This window comes from Anolis sagrei, chromosome 1 (assembly GCF_037176765.1).
Source record: "Anolis sagrei isolate rAnoSag1 chromosome 1, rAnoSag1.mat, whole genome shotgun sequence".
In the NCBI taxonomy this organism is placed as follows: Eukaryota; Metazoa; Chordata; class Lepidosauria; order Squamata; family Dactyloidae; genus Anolis; species Anolis sagrei.
Window position 1 is genome coordinate 339,003,389 of NC_090021.1, and position 25,566 is coordinate 339,028,954.

At 41.5% G+C, this 25,566-nt stretch overlaps 1 protein-coding gene across 1 annotated transcript; it reads left to right on the forward strand.

Moving 5' to 3' along the window:
- On the forward strand, window positions 1–25,387 carry PSMC6 (proteasome 26S subunit, ATPase 6). The gene is made up of 14 exons (XM_060753222.2): window positions 1–121; window positions 3,029–3,108; window positions 5,465–5,504; window positions 5,718–5,770; window positions 7,370–7,437; window positions 8,389–8,503; window positions 10,336–10,423; window positions 11,797–11,858; window positions 14,437–14,560; window positions 15,721–15,782; window positions 18,467–18,587; window positions 18,874–18,954; window positions 22,640–22,711; window positions 24,925–25,387. Exons 1-14 carry the CDS (start codon window positions 37–39, stop codon window positions 25,041–25,043), a joined length of 1,170 nt encoding a protein of 389 aa, XP_060609205.1. The 5' UTR covers window positions 1–36; the 3' UTR covers window positions 25,044–25,387.
- The last annotated feature ends 179 nt before the right edge of the window (window positions 25,388–25,566 follow it).

Below are 25,566 nucleotides of genomic sequence, written 5' to 3' on the forward strand. Positions count from 1 at the left end.
CGGCTTCCGGCCCGGGCTGCTGGTCATTCATCCAAGATGGCGGAGCCGCGGGACAAGGCGCTGCAGGACTACCGCAAGAAGCTGCTGGAGCACAAGGAGATCGACGGGCGCCTCAAGGAGCGTGAGTGGACGGGCCGGGAAGCGGGTGGAGGGGCTCCGGAGGCCAGGCCAGGCACGCAGGCCTCTCTCCGGGCTCAGCAGGCCTTCCTTCCCGGGCGTGCTTTGTCATTCCTGGGCCTCACAAGGCCTCAGCCTCCAGAACACGGCATTTTTAGCTGCCACATCACACACCAAGACTGCTAGATCCCTCTCACAAGCCAGATAAACCCATTCTGTCTCTGTGCATTTTATTTTTATTGCCTCACAGCAGTAATATACATTTATCTCTGTTGAAATGTAGAATCATAGAATCCTAGAGTTGGAAGAGACCTCCTGGGCCATCCAGTCCAACCCCATTCTGCCAAGAAGCAGGAATATTGCATTCAAAGCACCCCTGACAGATGGCCACCCAGCCTCTGTTTAAAAGCTTCCAAAGAAGGAGCCTCCACTGCTGAACGGCTCTCACAGTCAGGAAGTTCTTCCTAATGTTCAGATGGAATCTCCTTTCTTGAAGTTTGAAGCCATTGTTCCCTTCCGTCCTAGTCTCCAGGGAAGCAGAAAACAAGCTTGCTCCCTCCTCCCTGTGGCTTCCTCTCACATATTTATACATGGCTATAATGTCAACTCTCAGCCTTCCCTTCTTCAGGCTAAACATGCCCAGTTCCCTAAGCCGCTCCTCATAGGGCTTGTTCTCCAAACCCTTGACCATTTTAGTCGCCCTCCTCTGGACACATTCCAGGTTGTCAATATCTCTCTTGAATTGTAGTGCCTAGAATCAGGCACTACACCCCCATCTCCTTCAAGGTCAATCCAGTCACGTCAAGGATGCCAGGCATCCATCTTACCCTTGGTCGGCCCCTCTTCCTTTTTCTTTCCATTTTCCCCAGCATAAGTGGGGAAAGCTTTCCTTTCTTCTAATGATGTAGCCAAAGTGATTCATCTTGGCCTCTAATATCCTTCTCTCCAATGAGCAGTTGGGTTTTATTTCCTGGAGGATGGACTGGTTGGATCTTCTCGCAGTCCAAGGCACTCTCAGCACTTTCCTCCAACACCACAGCTCAAAAGCATCTCTCTTCCTACGCTCATCCTTCCTTATGGTCCAGTTCTCACATCCATAGGTGACTACGGGGAATACCATTGCTTTGACTGTGCGGATCTTGTTTGCCAGTGTGATGTCTCTACTCTTCACTATTTTATTGAGATTGGACATTGCTCTCCTCCCAAAAAGGAAGCATCTCCTGATTTCCTGGCTGCAGTCTGCGTCTGCAGTCATCTTTGCAACTAGAAATACAAACCCTGTCTCAGCCTCCTCGTTTTTTCCCCTCTATTTCCCAGTTGTCAATCATTCTTGTTGCCATAATCTTGGTTTTCTTGATGTTTATCAGGAACCCAGCTTTTGCGCTTTCTTCTTTTACCTTGATTAGAAGACTCCTCAGCTCCTCCTCACTTTCGGCCATCAAAGTGGTATCATCTGCATATCTAAGGTTGTTAATGTTTCTTCCAGCCATTTCCATCCCAGCCTTGCATTCCTCAAGCCCCGCATATCGCATGATGTGTTCTGCATACAACTTGAATAGGTTGGGTGAGAGTATGCAGCCTTACCGTACGCCTTTCCCAATCTTGAACCAGTCTGTTGTTCCATGGTCAGTTCTTCCTGTTGCTACTTGGTCTTTATACAGATTCCTCAGGAGAGACACACGGTGATATGGTATCCCCACAATTTATTATGATCCACACAGTCAAAGGCTTTAGAATAGTCAATGAAGCAGAAATAGATGTTTTTTTAAAACTCCCTGTCTTTCTCCATTATCCATTATATGACCTTACACTGCACTATAATTCAGATCAAAGCAGATAATCTGGATTTTGTATGGCCGTGTAGAAGACCTTAGTTTTGGTCATGGAGGATCCCTTTTATCCAGCTGGACATGCCGTTCAGTTTGTGTGTGGGTGTGTGTGTGTATGTGTTTTTTTTTGGGGGGGGGGGGTTATTTAACTTCTGCAGTGGTTCTCAACCTGTGGGACCCCCAGGTGTTTTGGCCTACATCTCCCAGAAATCCTAGCCAGTTTACCAGCTGTTAGGATTTCTTGGAGTTGAAGGCCAAAACATCTGGAGACCCACAGGTTGAGAACCATTGTTCTACAACAGTTCCCAGCTTTTCATCCTTCAGGAGTTTGCATGCAATTTGACACTATTTTGACTGTTTTGGGGCCCTTCCACACAGCCGTATATCCCAGAATACCAAAGCAGAAAATCCCACAATATTTGCTTTGAATTGGGTTATCTGGGTCCACACTCAGATAATGTGGGATTTTCTGCCATGATATCCTGGGATATAGGGCTTTATGAATGGACCCTTAGCTTAATGGTATGGAATCCCAGGGTTTGTAGTTTTGTAGGTAAAGGTAAAGGTTTCCCCATGGCATTAAGTCCAGTCGTGGCTGACTTTGGGGGGTGGTGCTCATCTCCATTTCTAAGAAAAAGAGCTGGCGTTGTCCATAGACAGCTTCAAGGTCATGTGGCTGTATGGAGAGCCATTACCTTCCTGCCAGAGCGGTACCTATTGATCTACTCATCTTTGCATGTTTTTGAACTAGGTGGGAGAAGCTGGGCCTAACAGCGGAAGCTCACCCCACTGCCTGCATTTGAACTGCCAACATTTCGGTCAGCAAGTTCAGCAGCTTAACGGTTTAACCTGCTGCACCACTGGGGGGCCCTTTGTAGTTTTTTACAACTGCCAAAGAGTGGTGGTGCTTTACCAAACTACAGTTCTCATGATTCCATAGCATTGAGCCACAGCAGTTAACGTAGTGTCAGATTACAGTCATTCTACAATGTAGAATGTGGATGCCCCCTTTAACTCTCAAAAATCCCAGCTAGTTTGATCTCAAATACATCACATTTTCCCCCTGTCATTTTTGATTACAGTGAGGGAACAACTGAAAGAGCTTACCAAGCAGTATGAGAAATCTGAAAATGATCTCAAGGCCCTGCAAAGTGTTGGACAGGTGAGTCATGGCTAACTGCTTAATTCTGTAAAGGAAATCTGTCTTTGGGAGTGGAAATAAGGGGAGAGGTGCATCTGAATGGAAAAGGAGATACTTCGTGGGCCTTTAATCCAAGTTTAGTGAACTTTTAGCTCTACAGATATGATAATGCTAGCTCCCACCATCTCTGACAGTCCCCACATACCTACTGAGAGTTGGAGTTCAACAATATCTTGATGTCCCTACTTCTGTTTTAAGCTGTTGGGTTTCTGAATTTGGGTTTGTGGGTTTAACTTTTGCAGAATTGATTTTAATGGATTATTGTATTAATAAAAATTGCGAAGGCATTTTTTAAAAAAATTGAGACAACACTTCTAAAAACTCCAGATCCTCTGGCATATTTCTGTGGTCTATGGAAGTTGGCTATAAAAAAGAATGAAAGTCTTGTAAATGTTTAGAGAAGTTGGATTTTAAAAAGTGTTATGGTTTTTTGAAACTTTTTTGCTTTCACTTGCTCCCCTAATCCTTGTAAATTATTGTTGTTTTTAGAAATCTCTGATTTTATATGCTTCACTGTAGGTTACAGTCACCTGTTTGCAAGAATATACACATTTAACCACAGCTGTTTTCTTAGCTATATCAAGCCTATATCAATTTCTGAGCATGCTGTCACCAATATGAGCTTGGAGTGGGAAAATAGTCCTCGCCACCTCCCTTGGAACCATATACTGGCCAGTTTCAATGACTTTTAGTTTTTCTGCAAGACAAAGAGGTCATGGCTCCCATTTTGATATCTCCGTGGATCCACACTGCCTATGGACATGTTGTTGCATGAAATGTAGCAACAAGAAAGAATTCTCCTTTCCCTTGGTCATCCCCTAAGGGCTTCTTCTGTTCAGCAGTAGGAAAATCAACCTCTAAAGTACTGTCAATAGCTCTTAAAGCTATTATACCTCTGAGTAACATCTGCAATCTGTACTTGGGTCTTTCTGCCCCACTAGCTCAGTTGACATCTTGAGTAGTCCAAGGAACTGTATTGACTGGGAAATTGATGCTTCTTTTTATGTTTTATGTTTGTTTTATGTCTGATATAATAGATTGTTTAAATTTTATTCTAATTCACTAAGTTATAATTTGTTTTTATATGCTGTGGACTTTATTTTTTGTTATTATAATATAATAATATTATTATAATATTACAGTATAGTGGTATAGTACAATTTAGTAATATATAATACTAATATTGTGCTATGCTAATAATATATATTGTATACACATATAATACTGACAATAATGTTATAATGCAATATAATAATAATATAATTATATATTTCATATTACATGTAATATTACTAATAATATTACAGTATAATGGTATAGTACAGTATGGGAATGCATGGTACTAATATTGTGCTGTGCTAATAATATAATATATTGTATTTACATATAACTTGTAAGCCATTCTGAGTCCCCTTTGGGGTGAGAAGTGTGGCATGTAAATGTTGTAAATAAATATTATGTGTCTATTAGTTGTTATGTCCATGCATTGAATGTTTGCCTTTTTGCGACTGGAATTCGCTCTGAGTCCCTTCAGCGAGATAGGACAGAATATAAATAAACATTATTATTTTACTAACAGAAAAACACAGTATGACATAGCAAACGAGATCTATATGCTGGATTTTGTATCGCAAAATCACAAGCTGAACACTTCCCAAGCGTTTAGGACTGTGTCATGGATTTTTGAATGATGCGCGCAGATCCAAGAAAGGTGACAGATCATGATTTTGTCAGTGTTTATTGCTTTAAAATGCCGGCTGAGACTCAGCGTGCCGATTACCACTGCGACCACCTGTCCTGGTTTATGCCAGAGCCTTTGCAGTTCGATTTTGAGTTCCTGATAATGGCTGAGTTTTTCTTGTTATTTTTTCCTATTGGAAAAATGGATCCACAGTGGGTTAAATCCTTGTGCCAGCAAGACTGAAGACGGGACAGGTTGGAAGTTTGACACAGGGGAGAGCACTAATTATTATTATTAGTAGTATTATTACTATGTCTCCATTTGTGGCCAGCTTAGTTCCATATGATCTAGTGGTATCTGCAATAGACTCGATGAGAGCAAGTAAACTTAATCTTTACCTGGACAACACATAAGAGTCCTATTTGCCCTGAAGTTGATACATTTAGCTTAAGTGAGTGGCCTGTGGCTCTAATGTTTTCAGGAAGTTGAACAATTCTAGAGAAGAGCACAATCTAACATGTTAGGAGAGCACTTAATAAAGAAAGGCTGCTGTAGAGAATTCATATTTTTTTCAAGGAATCATAAACAAGTCTACAGTGTTCCTAAAGCTAACATTCCCTCTCTTTTAAAATACAGATTGTTGGTGAGGTTCTTAAACAGTTAACAGAGGAGAAATGTAAGTACCCAGTGTTGGCATAAATCAATAAGACAGTTGGGTTTTCTAACATGAGATTTTTTTTAAATGGCCATAAGCTGCATATCAATAGTGTCATAGTTATGTTACATGCAAGTAGAATATGAAAACCAATGTTCTTGCTACTTATTCTGTGGAAGCCACAATCCTACATGAATTAAAATATTGTCATTTGCTTTTCTTTGCTGCTTTTAGTCATTGTCAAAGCAACGAATGGACCAAGATATGTTGTTGGCTGTCGGCGGCAGGTGAGTAGATGCTTTTGAATGTTTCTGTCTCAGTTTCTCAGATCAGAATTTGACATGAGTAGACTTGAGGATGAACAGGAGATAGTCTTGTGGCACCTTGTGAACTCGACATGTTTTATCTGGTATAAGCTTTTATGGCTTACAGAAAACTTGAGTTGTTCTGAAGGCTTCATTAGTAGATACTTGAGTATAAGCCTAGTTTTTCAGCCCTTTTTTAAGGTGCAGGTTAGAAATAAAATCTCCTTATTATAATTATTACTACAAACGACTCATATTTAAGAACAGGGGCGAGACAACAGGAAATGAGAGAAGTCTGCCCCTCAAAAGGGAAATCCACTCCTGGAAGAGTTGTTATAATGGGGAAAAGGAGTCTCCACTGAAGCTTTATCACGAATCCTTGTTTCCACAACAAGCCAAATTTTCCAAGATCCAGTGATCACAAGGATGAAAAGTGTAATCTTCTGAACAGGAGTACAGACAGCCAAACAAACCCCACAGGGACGTTAAGCCTTCCCAATGCTATCCAAAGAGTGTGTGTGTGTGTGTGTGTATGTGTATGTATGTGTGTATGTATGTATGTATGTATGTATGTACTGTTCCAGTGTGCCTTCCCAGAATAAGGAAAATTCCCAGCAATATGTCCTCAGAATGCACTTTACTACTGGTTTAGGATTGACTGCGCTCCCTCATCTCTCTTTTAAAACCCTATACCAGATATATCCTACCTTGTTCATGCCCAGCGTTTATTTTTTTAATTTTTAAACTATTACATTTGTCCCAGCCATAGGTTTTTAAATCCTTGTGTGCTACTTTTTATTGGTTATTGTTTATATGTGATTTGTATTAATTGTATTGTATTTATTGTTTTTGTTTATTTTATTATTATTTTTGTTTTTTGTTTTATTGATGTGCTGTTGGGCTTGGCCTCATATAAGCTGCTCCGAGTCCCTTGGGGAGATGGTGGCAGGATATAAATAAAGTTTTATTTTATATATAAATATGTGTGTGTGTGTGGCTTCAGTTTAAAATGTACCTGCTTTGGCTTACATGCAAATTCAACCTAAGAACAAGCCTACAGAGCCTATCTTGTTCCTAACTTGGGGACTGACTGCCTGTACTTGAACTCTGGGTGAGCAATGGGACTGAAGATCTTGAGCAGCCTCAGAGAAAGTTAAGAGGGTCAGTTTTCTTTAACTTGAGCTGGATTCAGCTATGGAGCTGTTGGTTCCTGTCACTGGTATGACTGTACCCTTGTAAATGGCCATTTTGAATTCGTTCTTACAGTTCAAGCCACCTCTTATTATTAATGGAAGGGTCCTTCTTTATCTGCAATTAATATTCTAATCTTTTTATTTGCCCCTGTGGATTTTGTCCTCAGATTGGTTTGAGAAATGAATTTGGTCTGATCATTCCTGCCTTTCTTCATTCGATTCTTGATGTATTTGTGGAAGAAGGCATTAATGTTTTATGTCTAGCAAGATGAACTAATATGTATTGGTAATTATTGAGAGCATTCTGTGCAAAAGTATACATTTGAATGGTTCTTCAACTCTTTAGGAACAGACTTAACAATTGTGCCTCTTTTTTCTTGATCTTTAGCTCGATAAAAGTAAACTGAAGCCTGGGACAAGAGTTGCCTTAGATATGACCACTCTAACTATTATGAGGTGCGTTTTTATTATCCATTGCTTTGTGGGGTACAGAGACGGTGGGAGGCAATAGAGAAAGCATGGGCAAGCTTGGGCCCTCCAGGACCTCTAGTAGGCTGTTAGGAATTGTGGGAGTTGAAGTCCAAAACACCTGGAGGGCCTAAGTTTGTCCATGCCTGCAATAGAGAGATGGAGGAAGCGTTCAGCAGAGTTACTGCAAAATACAACTTGAGCACCCCTTATCCAGTATTGCAAAATCCTCCAGAATTGTCCAATTGAGTGGCTGAAATAATGACACCTGTGCTTTATGATGACTCAGTGTACACATACTTTGATTTACATGCAAAATTATAAAAAATATGGTATAAAATCACGTTCAGGCTATATGGATAAAGGTGTATATTGTGTTTACGCCTGGGTCCTTCTCCAAGATATCTTGTTGTGTCCATAAATACAAGCGGAGGGATTCAGAAATCTAAATGCTTTTGATCCCAAGCCTTTAGGAAAAGGGATACTCACCCTGTAGCAGAATTAGCTATACAACTGTGGAGTGAAGAGAGTGGACTTTGGCCAGGGTTTATTATGTGTTTGCTTAAAGAATCAGCAAACAATTATCCCATACCATTTTTTTTTTATTTTCGCCATAAGAGTAAGCCAATAATTTGCTAAAATGAAGCTGAATCTGCTTTATTGTTCCTCTCCAGGAGGAGATGTCAGGAAAAATACATGAGTTCAAGGCATATTGAGTTAAATCGGCGTTTTTTTCCTTTTGTGTCAATTGACAGTTCAGTGCTTTGTACGAACTGCCTTTTGAAAAAGTGCCATATAAATAGTTTTCTTAGATGTTGATTTTTAAACTTTGGAATACAACTACAGAAGTAGATAAAGTTTAGAAGGTGATGTTGAGAGATTTTTAAATGTCTCCATCACAATCAAAATATAATATTTCTTATCATTTCTTCCATTTAGATATTTGCCGAGAGAAGTTGATCCGCTGGTGTACAACATGTCTCATGAAGATCCTGGTGATGTCTCCTATTCTGAGATTGGTGGGCTGTCGGAACAAATCAGAGAACTCAGAGAGGTATTTTCACTGTATCAAGAAAAAATTGCTGAGCTTTCATCCATCCCCTGTAGATTTTGTGCATGCATAGTCTTTGTTCTTAATTATGTTATTATTAGTTTGTTTATTGGTTTTATTCTATTTTTTGTGGGTCATTTTACTATTATAAATTACTTTCAGAGGTGTTATTAGAGAAAAGCAGTATACTTACTTCATTTTCTTTCTTTTTAAATTATTATTTCACACTAGTCGTCCCCTGCCACGCGTTGCTGTGGCCCAGTCTGTGTATATATGTTTTGTGTGTGTGTGTGTATTTATATATATTTGTGTATATGTGTATATATGTGTGTTTGTGTATATATGTGGTTTTGCACATGCGTTGTAATGTATTTTGGGATTGTTTTTTTTTTTTTTTTTGGCTTTTTAAGTCTCTTCTGCTGAGTTTTTCAGTGTTTTTATGAGCGATGGTCACTTGTTGGCCCGATAGGTGTATTGTGTCCAAATTTCCAAATTTGGTGTCAATTCGCCCATGTTAATCCCACAAACGAACATTACATTTTTATTTATATGGGTAAATTTTAGACAAAATCGAGAAGACTCAGGAAGAGTAACAAGTATGCATGTTTGCATAACTAACTGATTATGAAAGGTTGAATACACTGAAACACTAAACACTACACCTACAATACTAAGTTAACTAAACAGAAGTGGGACTACTTCCAATTAGTGTATTATTTATTTACAGTATTTATATTCCGCCCTTCTCACCCCGCAGAGGACTCAGGGTGGATTACAATGTACACATATATGACAAACATTCAATGCCAAAGACACACAACAGATATAGACAAACAGTCAGAGGCTATTTAACTTTTTCTGGCTGCCAGGGGAGCTGTCGCTTTCCATCTGCGACACTGATGAAGTACTTCCGCATTCCCCGCATGCTTTTGCTGGAGTGCTTTGCTGGAGTCTTTTTTATGGCCTTGCAGATTAGTTAAATTAGCCTCCCCACATATGGGTGGTACCTAATTTTCCTACTTGACAGATGCAACTATCTTTCGGGTTGCAAAGGTCGACAACAAGCTACACAATTGGTCGGAAGCTCACCCGGGCTGGCTTCGAATTCATGATTTTGTGGTCAGAAGTGATCTTAATGCAGCTGACACTCAGACAGCTGCGCCACAGTCCCGGTACAACTCTGTCTTCTAATTTTTAAAATATCAATTCTAAGTTTGACTTTGAATATGGTATTATTTTTACAACTTCACAGAGCTCCATTCTTTTAGAAATGTATACATGCAAATAATTATAGCTTTACATAACATAAATCCAGTGTACCTGCTTTTATTACAACGGTTGTAGGATTATTTTCTCCTGATTTCTTTTCATTAATGTTCAGTTATAAAATGATAAGCCAACACATAAATGAATCTCATCAATTCAATCTGTTTACTCCAGTTAAGTTTAGCAACAGATTTCAGGCCAGTGTTTTCAAATTGCCAATTTGCCCTCCTATACTGTAGCTTCATTGCTGTTTGATTATCTTTATGCATTCAGTGTCGGAACAACAACAAGAAAAAAACCATGATAATCTGCACAAATTTTGTATTTCCTATGAAGTTGGCATAGTCTAAGTGCCACATGGTGCTGTTTGTTAAACTAGAATCACATAACACTAAGATGATAACTGAGTCTGTGGTTCTTGGCATTTTCCTGGCAGTATTCCAACTGAACCAATCCCCCAAAGATCTGGCCCATTATTTGCTTCAGACTTGCTTCATTAAGGTTAAACCGATCTGACCTGTTCCTTGAAGTGGCAGAAACATCTTTCCTATTGCTCCTCTTCTGCGCAGGTGATAGAGCTGCCCCTGACGAACCCAGAACTGTTCCAGCGCGTGGGGATCATACCTCCCAAAGGCTGCTTGCTGTACGGCCCTCCAGGTTGGTCTCCTGAGAGTCTTTTGTGCTTACCTCTTCCATTCCTGAGCAAATAAGTCAGTCGGTCGCTTGGGGATATTTCATGTCGGACCAGTGTTGAGTGATGGCATTCCCTTTTTTGAGGGCAAATAGTGCCAAGCCCAATTAGGATGCAACAATTCCAGGGAAGAGTACTCCACAAGACTTGGACAACTGCGTAAGATGTGGAGAGCCATAATTTCCAACCTGTGGGTCTCGCCAGCACGCTTTGATTGCACTGTGGAGGGCGGACTGTATAGGAAAGGTTGAGTAATGCTGTTTTAGAAGGCCTAGAATGTTCTTATTGGAGGAAGAGGAGCTGCTTCGTTTAGTTGTGGTTTAGGATTTCTTAGACAAACAATCTAAGAAGGGTTTATTACAGTTATTATTACATTTATTAATGGAGCCCCCGGTGGCGCAGTGGGTTAAACCCCTGTGCTGGCCAGACTGAAGACCGACAGGTCACAGGTTCGAATCCGGGAAGAGTGCGGATGAGCTCCCTCTATCAGCTCCAGCTCCTCATGCGGGGACATGAGAGAAGCCTCCCACAAGGATGATAAAACATCAAAACATCCAGGTGTCCCCTGGGAAATGTCCTTGCAGACAACCAATTCTCTCACACCAGAAGCAACTTGCAGTTTCTCAAGTCACTCCTGACACGACCAAAAAAAAATAAATTTATTGTTTTTATTTATATGCAGCTATTTCTCTCTTAAATGACTTTAAAGCGGTGGTAAGGCTAGTAAAGCTAACCAGATTTTAGGAGCCATCCCCAAAGAACGGAGAGAGTACTAATATACCTTGATAGCATGGGTTTCATCTAGGTTTGTTCCAGCCTTGAATAGTAATGTAAAATTTAGTGCCTTTAAAATGTAATTTTGAAAATCCACTTTATTCCATTTTTAAATTCTATCTTAGGCAGTATATAAGTTTTTTGCCCTTCATGGGTTCATAATATTACTCATAAGTTTTGTTGTACTCTTATGTGTTCTGCATTGCACTTTTCTTGTGCTAATTTCTAAGCTGCTCAGAGTTCTTTTTGGGAAATGGTGGAGGGATATAAATAAAGTTGTTGTCATTATTATTATTATTATTATTAGGATTTCCTATTTCTCCTAACAACCTTGTAAAGAAAGCTGAGTCAAGCAAAAGGAATGGAGACAATATGGTTTCCTTAATGGTCCTAATGAGTTTCATGGCAGAGTGAGAATTTGATTGCAGGTTTCCTTGGACCATGCTCCATCCCTTCATTACATTTCTGCCCTGTCCAATGGCCAACCCTGTCTCAGTAGCTGACATTTTTTAAAGGACATTCTACGTTACACTTTATTCTTGAACTTTGTGTGTTTCCCATCCAGGCACAGGGAAAACTCTCCTGGCCAGAGCTGTTGCCAGTCAGTTGGACTGCAATTTCTTAAAGGTAAAAATTAAGAGTTCTTTTCTGGATTTTTTTTGTTTATTTTTTAGAAGACAACTGAAGACCTGTCTCTCGGGCCAGGTGTTTGACTAGAGCAGGGTTCCTCAGACTAAGGCCCGGGGGCCAGATGTGGCCCTCCAAGGTCATTTACCCGGCCCTCGCTCAGGGTCAACCTAAGTCTGAATTGACTTGAAAGCACACAACAACAACAACAACAATCCTATCTCATCAGCCAAAAGCAGGCCCACACTTCCCATTGAAATACTAATAAGTTTATACTTATTAAAATTGTTCTTCATTTTTTTAATTATTGTATTGTTTTTAAGTGTTTTTGCACTACAAATAAGATATGTGCAGTGTGCATAGCAATTCCTTCATGTTTTTTTTCTTCAAATTATAATCCGGCCCTCCAACAGTGAGAGGGACTGTGACATGGCCCTCTATTTAAAAAGTTTTGAGAACCTCTGAACTAGATGATAGTGACAGTAGGAAAAGGAACTTTGGGTTTGTGATATTGGATTCCCCGGCTTGATTTTTGGTTTTACTGGCATGCTAATATTATTGTTAAATGAATGTTTTGGTTTATTTGTACAATGTTTTAAAATGTTTTTACTGTTTTAACTGTTATTCTTATGATGTATACGTTGTAAGACTCACTGCCCTGAGTCCCCTTATGGCAGTGGTTCTCAACCTGGGGTCCCCAGATGTTTTGGGGCTACAACTCCCAGAAATCCCAGTCAGTTTACCAGCTGTTAGGATTTCTGGAAGTTGAAGGCCATAAACATCTGGGGACCCCAGGCTGAGAACCACTGCCTTATGGAGAGAAGGGTGGGATAGAAGCATATGAAATGAATAATACTAGCCATCCCCTGCCACACGGTGCCATGGCCGTCTGTGTATATGTGTGTGTGTGTGTATATTTGTGTATATGTGTATATATGTGTTTTGCATTTATATATGTGGTTTTGCATAGGTGTTGTAATGTATTTTTTATTTTTTGGCTTTTTAAGTCTCTTCTGCTGTGTTTTTCAGTGTTTTTAAGAGTGATGGGCACTCAATAATAATAATCTTTATTTATTCCCTGCCACTATCTCCCCCAACGGGGACTCGGGGCAGCTTACATGAGGCCAAACCCGAACAACAGATTACACTTAATTGCAATAAAATAAACAACATAGCATTAAAGTATAAAGCATATACTTTATAAACATATATCATTGGCCTGATACGTGCATTGTGTCCAAATTTGGTGACAATTCTTCCAGTGGTTTTTGAGTTATGTTAATCCCACAAACGAACATTACATTTTTATTTATATAGATTGTATACAAGAGACAAACAAATACAGATACTAGAACAACTAAGATATACAAATATCAGCTTTAATTTTTTGGCAAACACTTCATTATTTCCTCCTCGAATACCATTCGATAGCTTGGCCATTTAGCCTGATAACTTTTCTCTCCAGTCCTTTTTAGATAGATCTTTTTCCCCCTTCCAAGATTTTTCAATTACCCATCTGGTTGTTTAGAAAGCTATATTGACAAATTTCTGCACACCCTTTACTATTTCCCTCCCTAAATAATCCTAAAAGACACATTTTATTTTAAATTTTTTATTTAAAAAAATAATTTATTACATCTGGCCCGGTCAGTAGGTTTTAAATTCTGTATGTTATTGTTTATATGTGAGTTATATTAATTGTACTGTTTTATTTGCTTGCTATTTTGTTTTTACTGATGTGTTGTTGGGCTTGGCCTCATGTAAGCTGCCCTGAGTCCACTTGGGGAGATGGTGGTGGGGTATAAATAAAGATTATTATTATTATTATTGGGTTTTTCTTTACTTTTTTCATAATTTTGTTTGTTTCCTTAACCACGTTTTCCCCAAAATCTTGTACTATCCTACATAACCACCAAATGTGGAAAAAAGTGCCCTTCTGTGTCTTACATCTCCAGCATCCCCCTTGGTGAAGTTTAGCTAGCATCCCTGGCATTATATAACTTCTATAGGATAATTTATACATATACAAAGAAGGGAGCAGAGAAGACAGTTCCGTCTTGTCTCCTGCAACATCAGAGCCCCTTCCCCAGCAACAATATGATACTATATAATACTAATATTATGAATGATTTATTAGGTAAAGGTTGTTCCCTGACATTAAGTCCAGTCATGTCTGACTCTGAGTTGTGGTGCTCATCTCCATTTCTAAGCCGAAGAGCCGGCATTGTCCGTAGACACCTCCAAGGTCATGTGGCCGGCATGACTGCATGGAGCGCCGAATGATTTATTAGTACTATGCTAATAATATAGTATGTTTTATGTGCATACAACTTGTAAGCCACTCTGAGTCCCCTTCGGGGTGAGAAGGGCGGCATAGAAATGTCGTAAATAAATAAATAAATAAATTTTATGTAATAGATCCCAGCTACTGAAAATCTAAACCTTCTTTCCCATCGATAATAATCCCATTTCTCCAAACCAGTATTTTTCCCTAGGTCTTTGGCCCATGAAATTCTTTTCTGGGATGTTAAACAAAATGTATTTGCTGCTCATGTTGCCTCCTATCCTGTTTCCTCAGGTTGTGTCTAGTTCCATTGTGGACAAATACATTGGGGAAAGTGCTCGGCTGATCAGAGAAATGTTCAACTATGCCCGGGACCACCAGCCCTGCATCATCTTCATGGATGAAATTGATGCTATTGGTAAGGCAGATCTGCCCTTGGTTTTCTCCTCAGGGAAAAAATCTGTCCCTCTGAGCATCTGAATTGCATTGCATAGAGACAAATGTGTTGTGGGGATGGGCTTACTGACAATGTGCCCTTCTAGATGATGTTGGACTACAAAATCCATCGGCCCTGGACTGCATAAACAGTATTGCATAGACAGCAGCTGCAGTCTAGCAGGCATTTATTTATTTATTTATTTATTTATAATTTATTTTGAAAACTTTTACCCTGTGCTTCTCAACCCCTGGGGGGACTCAGGGCGGCTTCCAATTGGCAACAATTGGATACCACATAATAAAATACAAAACACCAATAATTACAATAGTTAAAAGCATAAAAACGTTAAAACAATATACTTACAGTCTACCGAACTATTACCAGTCTGGTGGCCATTATCTAGCAAACTTCAGCCCTCCAGGTGTTTGGGACTTCAATTCCCACAATTCCTAACAATGGAGGAAATGAAACATTTCTTATAATTCTTTATGATTGACTGTGAAGCTTATAGAAATTGAAATCCAATCACTTTGGGGGGGGGGAGGGGGGATGCAGGGTTTCCACTAAAGTCTTGATTTTGAGCAAAAACTTTGAAACTTTCAAATTGTGTCAGTACAATACTATAAGGACTGAACTTTAGCACAGCAGGTTAACTGTCAGCTGCAGTAAATCTTGCCAACTGAAAGGTTGACAGTTCAAAACCCGGGTCAGGGTGAGCTCCTGGCCTTTAGCCCAGCTTCTGCCTTGCTAGCAGTTTCAAAAGCAGCCATTTGAGTAAATAAATAGGTACTGTTTAAAGAGGAATTCAGGCACCTACAAGGAAATGCCAGAAAAATGCCGATGATTCGATCAAGGAGGAGGTTTATGAACACAGCTCTTTGGCAGAGAAAGTAGAGCGACAGCACCTCCCTGTGGCCGGAACCGAGCACAGCCTCCAAGATGCCAAAGATGGGAAAGGCTATATATACCTCCATCTATGTACTGTTGTCTGTCTTCTCAGTGTATAATAAGCATTAAATGTTTGCCGTATATGTCTTTTGTGATCCACTCTTGAGTCCCCTTTGGGGTGAGAAGGGCAGGATATAAATACTGTAAATAAATAAATGTATTTTCTGATTGTTATTGTTTTTTCCCTCCAGGTGGGCGCCGGTTTTCAGAGGGAACGTCAGCTGACAGGGAAATTCAAAGGACTTTAATGGAGGTATAATTCCCAGATATAATTTATCTGATCATATTGGGCCATGTGATTAAGAAATATAAGTCATTCATGTTTCCAACGGCCATAAGATACTCAGGCTTGAATGACACATACAAAAAAGGAAAATGTACAGAGTGGAACTCAGATTAATCAAGGCACATGAGTGATCTCTGCTTCAGCCTAGAATCTTTTGGATGGGTTGGACTGTAACCTTTCATGTTCTCCAGGTATGCTTCCTGGCTGATTGTGGGAATTGTAGTCCAACATGATAGCCATGCTTAAATATCTGAAAGGATGTCACGTTTAGGAAGCAGCCAGGTTGTTTTCTGCTGCTCTAGAGGCTTTAAACAAGGATCAATAGATTCAGAATACAAGGGAAGACATTAGGAAAAACTTCCTGGCCATCTCTTGCAGGGGCTTTTATTGTTTGTTCCTGTCAGAAATATTAAAAATTAACCAGGTGTTTTTAATTACAAAAATGTGAGAAAAACACTGAAAGGGTTAAATGGGTGCAGTGACTCAACAAAAGCTTCAGGCCTGTATAAGTAGGTGTGCCTGTAGCTTAGTAGGCCTCAGTGGGAGAAAGATCTCTGTCTGAGAGAAGGCCTCACAGTGTGAGGCAGGCCTTAGTCTGTGTGAGACGGCCTCACAGTGTGAGTTAGGCCTTAGTCTGTGAGAGGAGGCTTTACAGTGTGAGGTAGGCCTTAAATCTGTGTGAGAAGGCCTCACAGTGTGAGGTAGGCCTTAACTCTGTGTGAGAAGGCCTCACAGTGTGAGGTAGGCCTTAGTCTGTGAGAGAAGGCTTTACAGTGTGAGGTAGGCTTTAGTCTGTGATAGAAGGCCTCACAGTGTGAGGTAGGCCTTTGTCTGTGAGAGAAGGCCTCACATTGTGAGGTACGCCTTAGTCTGTGAGAGAAGGCTTTACAGTGTGAGGTAGGCCTTAGTCTGTGAGAGAAGGCCTCACAGTGTGAGGTAGGCATTCGTCTGTGAGAGAAGCCTCTGTGTGAGGTAGGTCTTAGTCTGTGAGAAAACGCCTGGTGTGAGAAGCTTTGGTGAGAGAAGCCCCAGGTTGAAGGCCTTGTGTGTAAAGCTACTGTGTGAAGCTCCTATGCAAGTTTGTTGTGAGAGGCAGCTCTGTGAGAGTGAAGCTGTTTATCTTTGTGAGAAAGAAGCCCAATGTGGAAACAAAGAAGGAAGATAAAGAACTTTATTTGTGTTATGGAAACCTTGCTCTTGTAAATAGTACAACCATATTATTTTGCTATAAAGCTATAGAAGAGATCACATTGGTCTGTGTGTGTTTTGTTCTTTGTGTCACTTTGGGCTACTGATGCTGGGCCATACTGCTGCTAATAATTTACCCTGCTATAGATTTGTGAAGAAGGCCTTTTGTTAATAAGCCCATTGATTTTCCATTATGTTATTTTGCACTGTTTATTTTACTTGCTTGGCTTACTTATTTTATTGTGATGTTATTTTTGTTGTTTATATTTTATTTTGCTGTAATGTATTGCTGGGCTTGGCCTCATGTAAGCCGCTCCGAGTCCCCTTTGGGGAGAAAGTGGTGGGGTATAAATAAAGTTTTTAATTATATTATTATATTCGTCCAACGCAGTGCTTCTCAACCTTCCTAATACAGCGACCCCTTCATACAGTCCCTCATGTTGGGGTGACCCCCGCCCAACCATTAAATAATTTTTGTTACTCCTTCATAACTGTAATGTTGCCCCTGTTATGAACCATCATGTCAATATCTGATATGCAGGATGTGTTTTCATTCACTGGACCAAATTTGGCACAAATACCCAATACGCCCAAATTTGAATACTGGTGGGGTTGGGAGGGTGGTTGATTTTGTCATTTGGGATTCGTAGATGCTGGGATTTATAGTTCGCCTACAATCAAAGAGCATTCTGAACTCCACCAACGATGGAATTGAACCCAACTTGGCAGACAAAATTCCCACGACCAACAGAAAATACTGGAAGGGACATTGACCATGAGTTTGGGAGTTGTAGTTCACCTACATCCAGAGAGCACCATGGACTCAAACAATGATAGATCTGGACCAAACTTGTCACGGATACTTAATATGCGCAAATGTGAACACTGAAGAAAATAGACCTTGACATTTGGGAGTTGTAGTTGCTGGGATTTATAGTTAACCTGCAATAAAAGAACACACTGAACCCAGTCCATGATGGATCTGCATCAAACTTGGCACACTACCTACATGGCCATCATTCAGTCCTGGTGGGATGTTTTTGAATTCTGAGAGTTGTAGTTCACCAACACCAAAAAGGAAGAGAAGGAGAGGCGGAGAGATCTTCAGCCCTCTCTGCCAAAAGGTTCCTAAGACCATCAGAAACATGTGTTTTCTGATGGTCTTTGGCGACCCCTCTGAACCCCCCTCACGACCCCTCCAGGGGTCCTGACCCCTAGATTGAGAAACACTGGTCCAACGGTTCCCACATAGCGAGATTGGACTTGGGGGCCTCTTTCAATTCTGTGATCTTTTCCAAATGGTTTCAGGTTTAAGGAGACTGGGATAGGTTATAAGGATATCTCTTACGTTCTACATTGCATGTATTTGGAAAGCAGAGCAAAGCAATATTGCTCACTCCATTTCTCAGGCTCCTAGTTGGGATGAAGAACTGACATCTTTGCTTTCTTGCATCACCTTTCAGTTATTGAATCAAATGGATGGATTTGACACTCTGCACAGAGTTAAAATGATCATGGCTACAAATCGACCAGATACCCTGGATCCGGCCCTATTGCGTCCTGGGCGGCTGGACAGGAAAATCCGTGAGTGGACATTTTGTGATTGCACAGTTCTCTGCATCCCTTTCTATTTATACTCAGCCTTTTCCCCAAGACTGGGACTCAATGCAGCTTGGAATCATACAATCCTAGTTGGAAAAAACCCCAGGGGCCATCCAGTCCAACCCCCTACCAAAGCAGGAATATTGCATTCAAATCACCCCTTCCAGATGGCCATCCAGCCTCAGTTTAAAAGCTTCCAAAGAAGAAGCCTCCACCACAGATAAGAATGCAGAATTATTATTATTATTTTTCTTTCTTTCCTTCCTAGATATTGATTTGCCAAATGAACAAGCCAGGTTAGACATCCTGAAGATCCATGCTGGGCCTATAACCAAACATGGAGAAATTGGTAAGTTTTGGAAACATTGAAATGGTATCTATAGGCCTTCTGGATTACATGTTATGTGTAGTTTTGGAACCTGGTCCAGCTTGTGTCATATATTGATGTTATAAGCCATCACGATATCTTTAGTTTATAGTTGCGAGAGGCTCTGGTCATTAACTTCCCTGCTGTGGTCTTGCAAAATCAGACTTTGATTCAGTCCGCCTGTTGTGCACTGTTCCCCTTTTCTGATAGCCTTCCGCTTTATTGCACATTATTAGTATCTCATCGTGTGTCTAAAGTATGTCAGTCTGTTGAGTCATTGTGGCTTCTAGTGAATGTTCCAGCTTTGTTTGATTTGGTCCTCATCAGGTTGTCTTTTTAGCAATCCATGGTTTAAACCCCCCCCCCCCCCCAATTTCTGCTACTTTCATTTATATACTCTTTCTCTCCTTCTTTCCCTCCTTCCTTCACTCCCCCTCCCTCCCTTCCTTCCTTCTCTACCTCTTTCTTTCCTCCCCCCTTTTTCTATCCTCTTTCTCTCCTTTTTTCATTCTCTACTTCTTTCTTTCCTTCCCCTTTTTCTTTTCCTTCCCTTTCTCTCCTTTCTTCCTTCTCTACCTCTTTCCTTCCTTCCTTCGCTTTTTGTTTCCATCCTTCCTTCTGTCTTTCCTTTCCTCCCTCTTTCACTCCTTTCTTCCATCTCTACCTCTTTCACCCCCTTTTTTCCTTCCTCTTTCTCTCCTTTTTTCATTCTCTACCTCTTTCTTTCCTTCCCCTTTTTCCTTTCCTTCCCTTTCCCTCCTTTCTTCCTTCTCTACCTCTTTCCTTCCTTCCTTCGCTTTTTGCTTCCATCCTTCCTTCTTTCCTTCCTTCCCTCCTTCTTTCTCTCCTTTCTTCCATCTCTACCTCTTTCATTCCGTCTCCGCTTTTTTCCTTCCTCTTTCTCTCCTTTTTTCATTCTCTACCTCTTTCTTTCTTTCCTTCCCTCCTTTTTCTTTTCCTTCCCTTTCTCTCCTTTCTTCCTTCTCTACCTCTTTCCTTCCTTCCTTCGCTTTTTGCTTCCATCCTTCCTTCTGTCTTTCCTTCCCTCCCTCTTTCACTCCTTTCTTCCATCTCTACCTCTTTCATCCCCCCTTTTTTCCTTCCTCTTTCCTTTTTTCATTCTCTACCTCTTTCCTTCCTTCCTTCACTTTTTGCTTCCATCCTTCCTTCTGTCTTTCCTTCTTTCCTTCCCTCCTTCTTTCTCTCCTTTTTTCACTCCTTCCTTTGCTCCCTCCCTCTTTCTTTCCTTTTTTCTTTCCTTCTCTCTCTCCTTCCTTCCATCTCTACCTCTTTAATTTCTCCCCCTTTTCCTTCTTCTTTGTCTCCTTTATTCCTACTCTGGAATGGCCATCAGACTGGAAAAAATCAACTTATATCCCCATACCAAAAAAGGGAAATGTGAAAGACTGCTCAAACTTCCGTACAGTGGCCCTTATTTCTCATGCCAGTAAGGTAATGCTCAAGATCCTGCAAGGAAGACTCCAGCAATACATGGAGCGAGAGTTGCCAGATGTTCAAGCTGGGTTTAGAAAAGGCAGAGGAACAAGAGACCAGATTGCCAATATCCGCTGGATAATGGAGAAAGGCAGGGAGTTTCAGAAAAACATCTACTTCTGCTTCATTGACTATTCTAAAGCTTTTGACTGTGTGGATCATAATAAATTGTGGCAAGTTCTTGGTGGGATGGGCATCCCAAGCCACCTTGTCTCTCTCCTGAGGAATCTGTACAAGGACCAAGTAGCAACAGTCAGAACTGACCACGGAACAACAGACTGGTTCAAGATTGGGAAAGGCGCACGGCAAGGCTGCATACTCTCACCCAACCTTTTTAACTTGTATGCAGAACACATCATGCGGTGTGCGGGGCTGGATGAATGCAAAGCTGGGGTGAAAATTGCTGGAAGAAACATTAACAACCTCAGATATGCAGATGACACCACTCTGATGGCCGAAAGCGAGGAGGAGCTGAGGAGCCTTCTAATCAAGGTGAAAGAAGAAAGCGCAAAAGCCGGGTTGCAGCTAAACGTCAAAAAAACCAAGATTATGGCAACAAGAATGATTGACAACTGGAAAATAGAGGGAGAAACCGTGGAGGCCGTGACAGACTTTGTATTTCTAGGTGCAAAGATTACTGCAGATGTAGACTGTAGCCAGGAAATCAGAAGACGCTTACTTCTTGGGAGGAGAGCAATGTTCAGTCTCGATAAAATAGTGAAGAGTAGAGACATCAGACTGGCAACAAAGATCCGCCTAGTCAAAGCCATGGTATTCCCTGTAGTCACCTACGGATGTGAGAGCTGGACCTTCGGGAAGGCTGAGCGAAGGAAGATCGATGCTTTTGAGCTGTGGTGTTGGAGGAAAGTGCTGAGAGTGCCTTGGACTGCGAGAAGATCCAACCAGTCCATTCTCCAGGAAATAAAGCCCGACTGCTCACTGGAGGGAAAGATACTAGAGACAAAGTTGAAGTACTTTGGCCACATCATGAGGAGACAGGAAAGCCTAGAGAAGACAATGATGCTGGGGAAAGTGGAAGGCAAAAGGAAGAGGGGCCGACCAAGGGCAAGATGGATGGATGGCATCCTTGAAGTGACTGGACTGACCTTGAGGGAGCTGGGGGTGGTAACGGCCGACAGGGAGCTCTGGCGTAGGCTGGTCCATGAGGTCACGAAGAGTCGGAGACGACTGAACGAATGAACAACAACAACATTCCTACTCTACATCTTTCCTTCCTTTGCTTTTTGCTTCCATCCTTCCTTCTCTCTTTCCTTCTTCCCTCCCTCTTTCTCTACTTCTTTCCCTCCTTCCTTCGCTCCCTCTTTTCTTCTTTTCCTTTTTTCTTTCCTTCTCTCCTCCCTTCCTCCTCTGCTTCTTTCTTTCTTTCCTTCTCCCTTTTTCTTTTCCTTCCTCTTTCTCTCCTTTCTTCCTTCTCTACCCTTTCCTTCCTTCGCTTTTTGCTTCCATCCTTCCTTCTGTCTTTCCTTCTTTCCTTCCCTCCTGCTTTCTTTCCTTTTTTCCCTCCTCTCTTATCTTTCTTTCCTTTTTTCTTTCCTTCACTCTCTCTCCTTCCTTCCATCTCTACCTCTTTCATTTCTCCCCCTTTTCCTTCCTCTTTGTCTCCTTTATTCCTACTCTACATCATTCCTTCCTTTGCTTTTTGCTTCCATCCTTCCTTCTCTCTTTCCTTCTTCCCTCCCTCTTTCTCTCCTTTCCTTCCTTCTTTCACTCCCTCTTTCCTTCCTTTCCTCTTTTTCTTTCCTTCTCTCCTCCCTTCCTCCTCTGCTTCTTTCTTTCCTTCCCCCTTTTTCTTTTCCTTCCTCTTTCTCGCCTTTTTTCCTTCTCTACCTCTTTCCCTGACTTCGCTCTTTGCTTCCATGCTTCTTTCTTTCCTTTCTTTCTTCCCTTCCTTCCCTCCCTCTTCCTTCAGGTTTTTCAGTCCTTTCCACTGTTTTTTTGGGGGTGGGTGGGGTTATGAGTGATGGTCACTCGTTGGTCTGTTAGAGGTATAGTGTCCAAATTTCGTGACAATTCATCCAGTGGTTTTTGAGTTTTAATCCCACAAATGAACATTACATTTGTATTTATATAGATTCAGAATAGTTCTTATAGTAAGGTGCAGCATGCAACTCTATGATCTGCTTAATCTAGCAATTTATGTCTCGTTACTTAGATTATGAAGCAATTGTGAAGCTTTCTGATGGCTTTAATGGTGCGGATCTGAGAAATGTCTGTACTGAAGCAGGTAAGGAACCGAAAGCCTTTCAGTGCTTCTTTTGAAGCAAGCCTTGTTGCAAGCTCAGATAATTTAGTCTGAACAGAAGAGGGGGAATGAGTAGTCTTTGAAACCCTATTTAAGCAGAGGTGGTCGGTTTTGGATTGCAACTCCCAATATCTCTCACTGTTGATATTTTTGATTAGGAGTTGTAGAGCAGGCATAGGCAAACTTGGGTCTTCCAAGTGTTTTGGACTCCAACTCCCACAACTCCCAACAGTCTACCGGGACTTAGGAGGGAACATCTGGAGGGAAGGCCAGAGTTTGGCTAGGCTTGTAGTAGAGCAACAAAAAAATGAGGTCTGTAGTTTTCATAAAGAGAACCATAATGTTTCTGGAAGCTGGGGCTCTTTCACACTACAGTTGCCCCTCCAAGATTCACTTTTGTGGATTTCAGTATCCAAGATTTCCAATAATAATAATAATAATAATAATAGCAACAGCAGCAGCAGCAGCAACAACAACAACTTCTCCAAGCACAACAGACAAAGAGTCAGTACAAGAAAACTGCACTCCAAATCAGAGATGACAGCTGGCACAACAAAGCCTTACATGGGCAGTTCCTTGAGAAGATTGAAGGAAATGTTGATAAGGAGAAGACCTGATGATGGCTCACGAATGGAACCCCGAAGAAGGAGACAGAAGAAGGCCTGGTTCTTGCAGCTCAGGAGGAAGCCATCAGAACCAATGCAATTAAAACCAGGATTGAAAAATCAGCGGATGACCCAAAATGCAGACTGTGCAAGGAAGCTGATGAAACCATGGATCATATCCTCAGCTGTTGCAAGAAAATCACACAGACGGACTACAAACAGAGGCACAACTCTCTGGCCGAGATGATTCCGACTAACGCTATCCGAATCTTTAGCACAGATATCAACATGGAGTTCAGTTTGGACAAATGTTCAACAGTGGCACTGAAGAAGGGAAAAATCATTGAAAGTGGGGGCATAAATATACCCAATGGCCAGGCGATAAAGTGTCACTAGCCAGAGGCCTATAAATATCTGGGCGTACTACAGCTGGACAACATCAAACATGAACATGTGAAACTGTCGTCAGCAAAGAATACTTTCAAAGGGTCAGAAAAATTCTCAAAAGCAAGCTCAAGGGAGGCCACACCATCAAGGTCATCAACACCTGGGCCATACCTGGCATAAGATATACTGCTGGCATCATAATCTGGACACAGGCAGAACTGGACAGTTTGGACAGAAAAACAAGAAAACTCATGACCATTCATAATTCATTACATCCTCGCAGTGATGTTGACCGGCTCCAGCAGCCTAGAAAGTCTGGTGGCAAAGGACTTTTACAAGTCAAACAAGCAGCTGAAGAAGAAAAACATGATTCCCTGGCAGAATATGTCAAGGAAAGCCAAGAACCTGCTCTAATTGAAGTCAGTAATCGGAAACTTCTCAAAGCACAGCAAACAAAGAGTCAGTACAAGAAAACTGCAATCCAAACTAGAACTGACAGCTGGCACAACACAAGACCCAAAATCCCAGAATCGAGAAGCCAAAAGTGTGCTGCTTAAAGCTAAGGTTAATCCGTAGAAGTTTGCATGGAAAGAGCCATGCTGAACTGACAACGCCTGTTTGTCAGCCAGAAAGCTAAATACCCTTTGCAGTCATGAATGCATTGCGATGACCTTTGGCCGACTTGGCCTCTCGCTTACTAGGTAAGTGAGAACTTCTCCGGACCCTTAATTGGAGGCAATCTTGTCTGCTCATTAATTCATTATCTTCAAGGCTCTCTAATCCCTTATCTTGGTTTACCAGCTGTGCTGGATCACTGTGGGAAGGCAAAGAAGGCGAAGGCATCTCCACCTGGCCGTGTGGGAAATCACTCTTGTTATCAGTCTCACTGACATTCCTTTCCCCTGAGAATTGACTTGCTGTTTCCCCTTCTGCAGCCTCACCTCCAACCCTGTCTGAGACATGAACAGAAATCTATAACCCATCATCCTCCTCATCAAGGAACTCTGGCTCACAAAACCCACAGGGCTCAGCTTGAGACTCAGAGTCAAGCTGCTGAGTCACAACAGTAATTTAGAATCAAGTAAATGGGGGTATGTAGTGTGAAAGAGCTTCTGGGTGGGTGAGAAAATCGGAATTTGGCTCTACCTGCCATTAACTAGTTTGCTTCTTTCTGCGTGCCTCTTATGCGCTTGTCCCTTGCAGGCATGTTTGCCATCCGTGCCGACCACGACTTCGTGGTCCAGGAAGACTTCATGAAGGCCGTGAGGAAAGTGGCCGATTCCAAGAAGCTGGAGTCGAAGCTGGACTACAAGCCCGTCTGAATGTATGCCCGTGCCGCGACATGGCCGACCCTGACTTGCATGGAGGACGTGGGCTTGACTGGTGAAGGGAGAAGCAAAAGTCCCCCTTGGTTGTTCTTATGTTGTGCCGGCCGCTCGGTGTCCGTGCCATGTCTCCTTTATAGCAGAGCGCATGGCACTTGGATGACAGCGCGGCCTGTGTTAGTCTCCTGGTTGAGTGCAGAATAAAATATGTCCTCACACGGAGAATCTCTCTACGAGGCTCGTTTCATTCAACAGATCCTATGAAAGTGTGCGCCTGATTTTATATATAAGTGTATTTTTGCCCCTCCCTCAAACAGTTGAATAAAACTTGTTGAAACCCATTATCTCCCCAGTATTCATTTATTTATTTACAGTATTTATATTCCGTCCGTCTCACCCCGCAGGGGACTCAGGGCGGATTAGAGTGTACACATATATGGCAAACATTCAATGCCAATTTGACATACAATGTATACAGACATACACAGAGGCTATTTAACTTTTTCTGGCTCGTTATAGA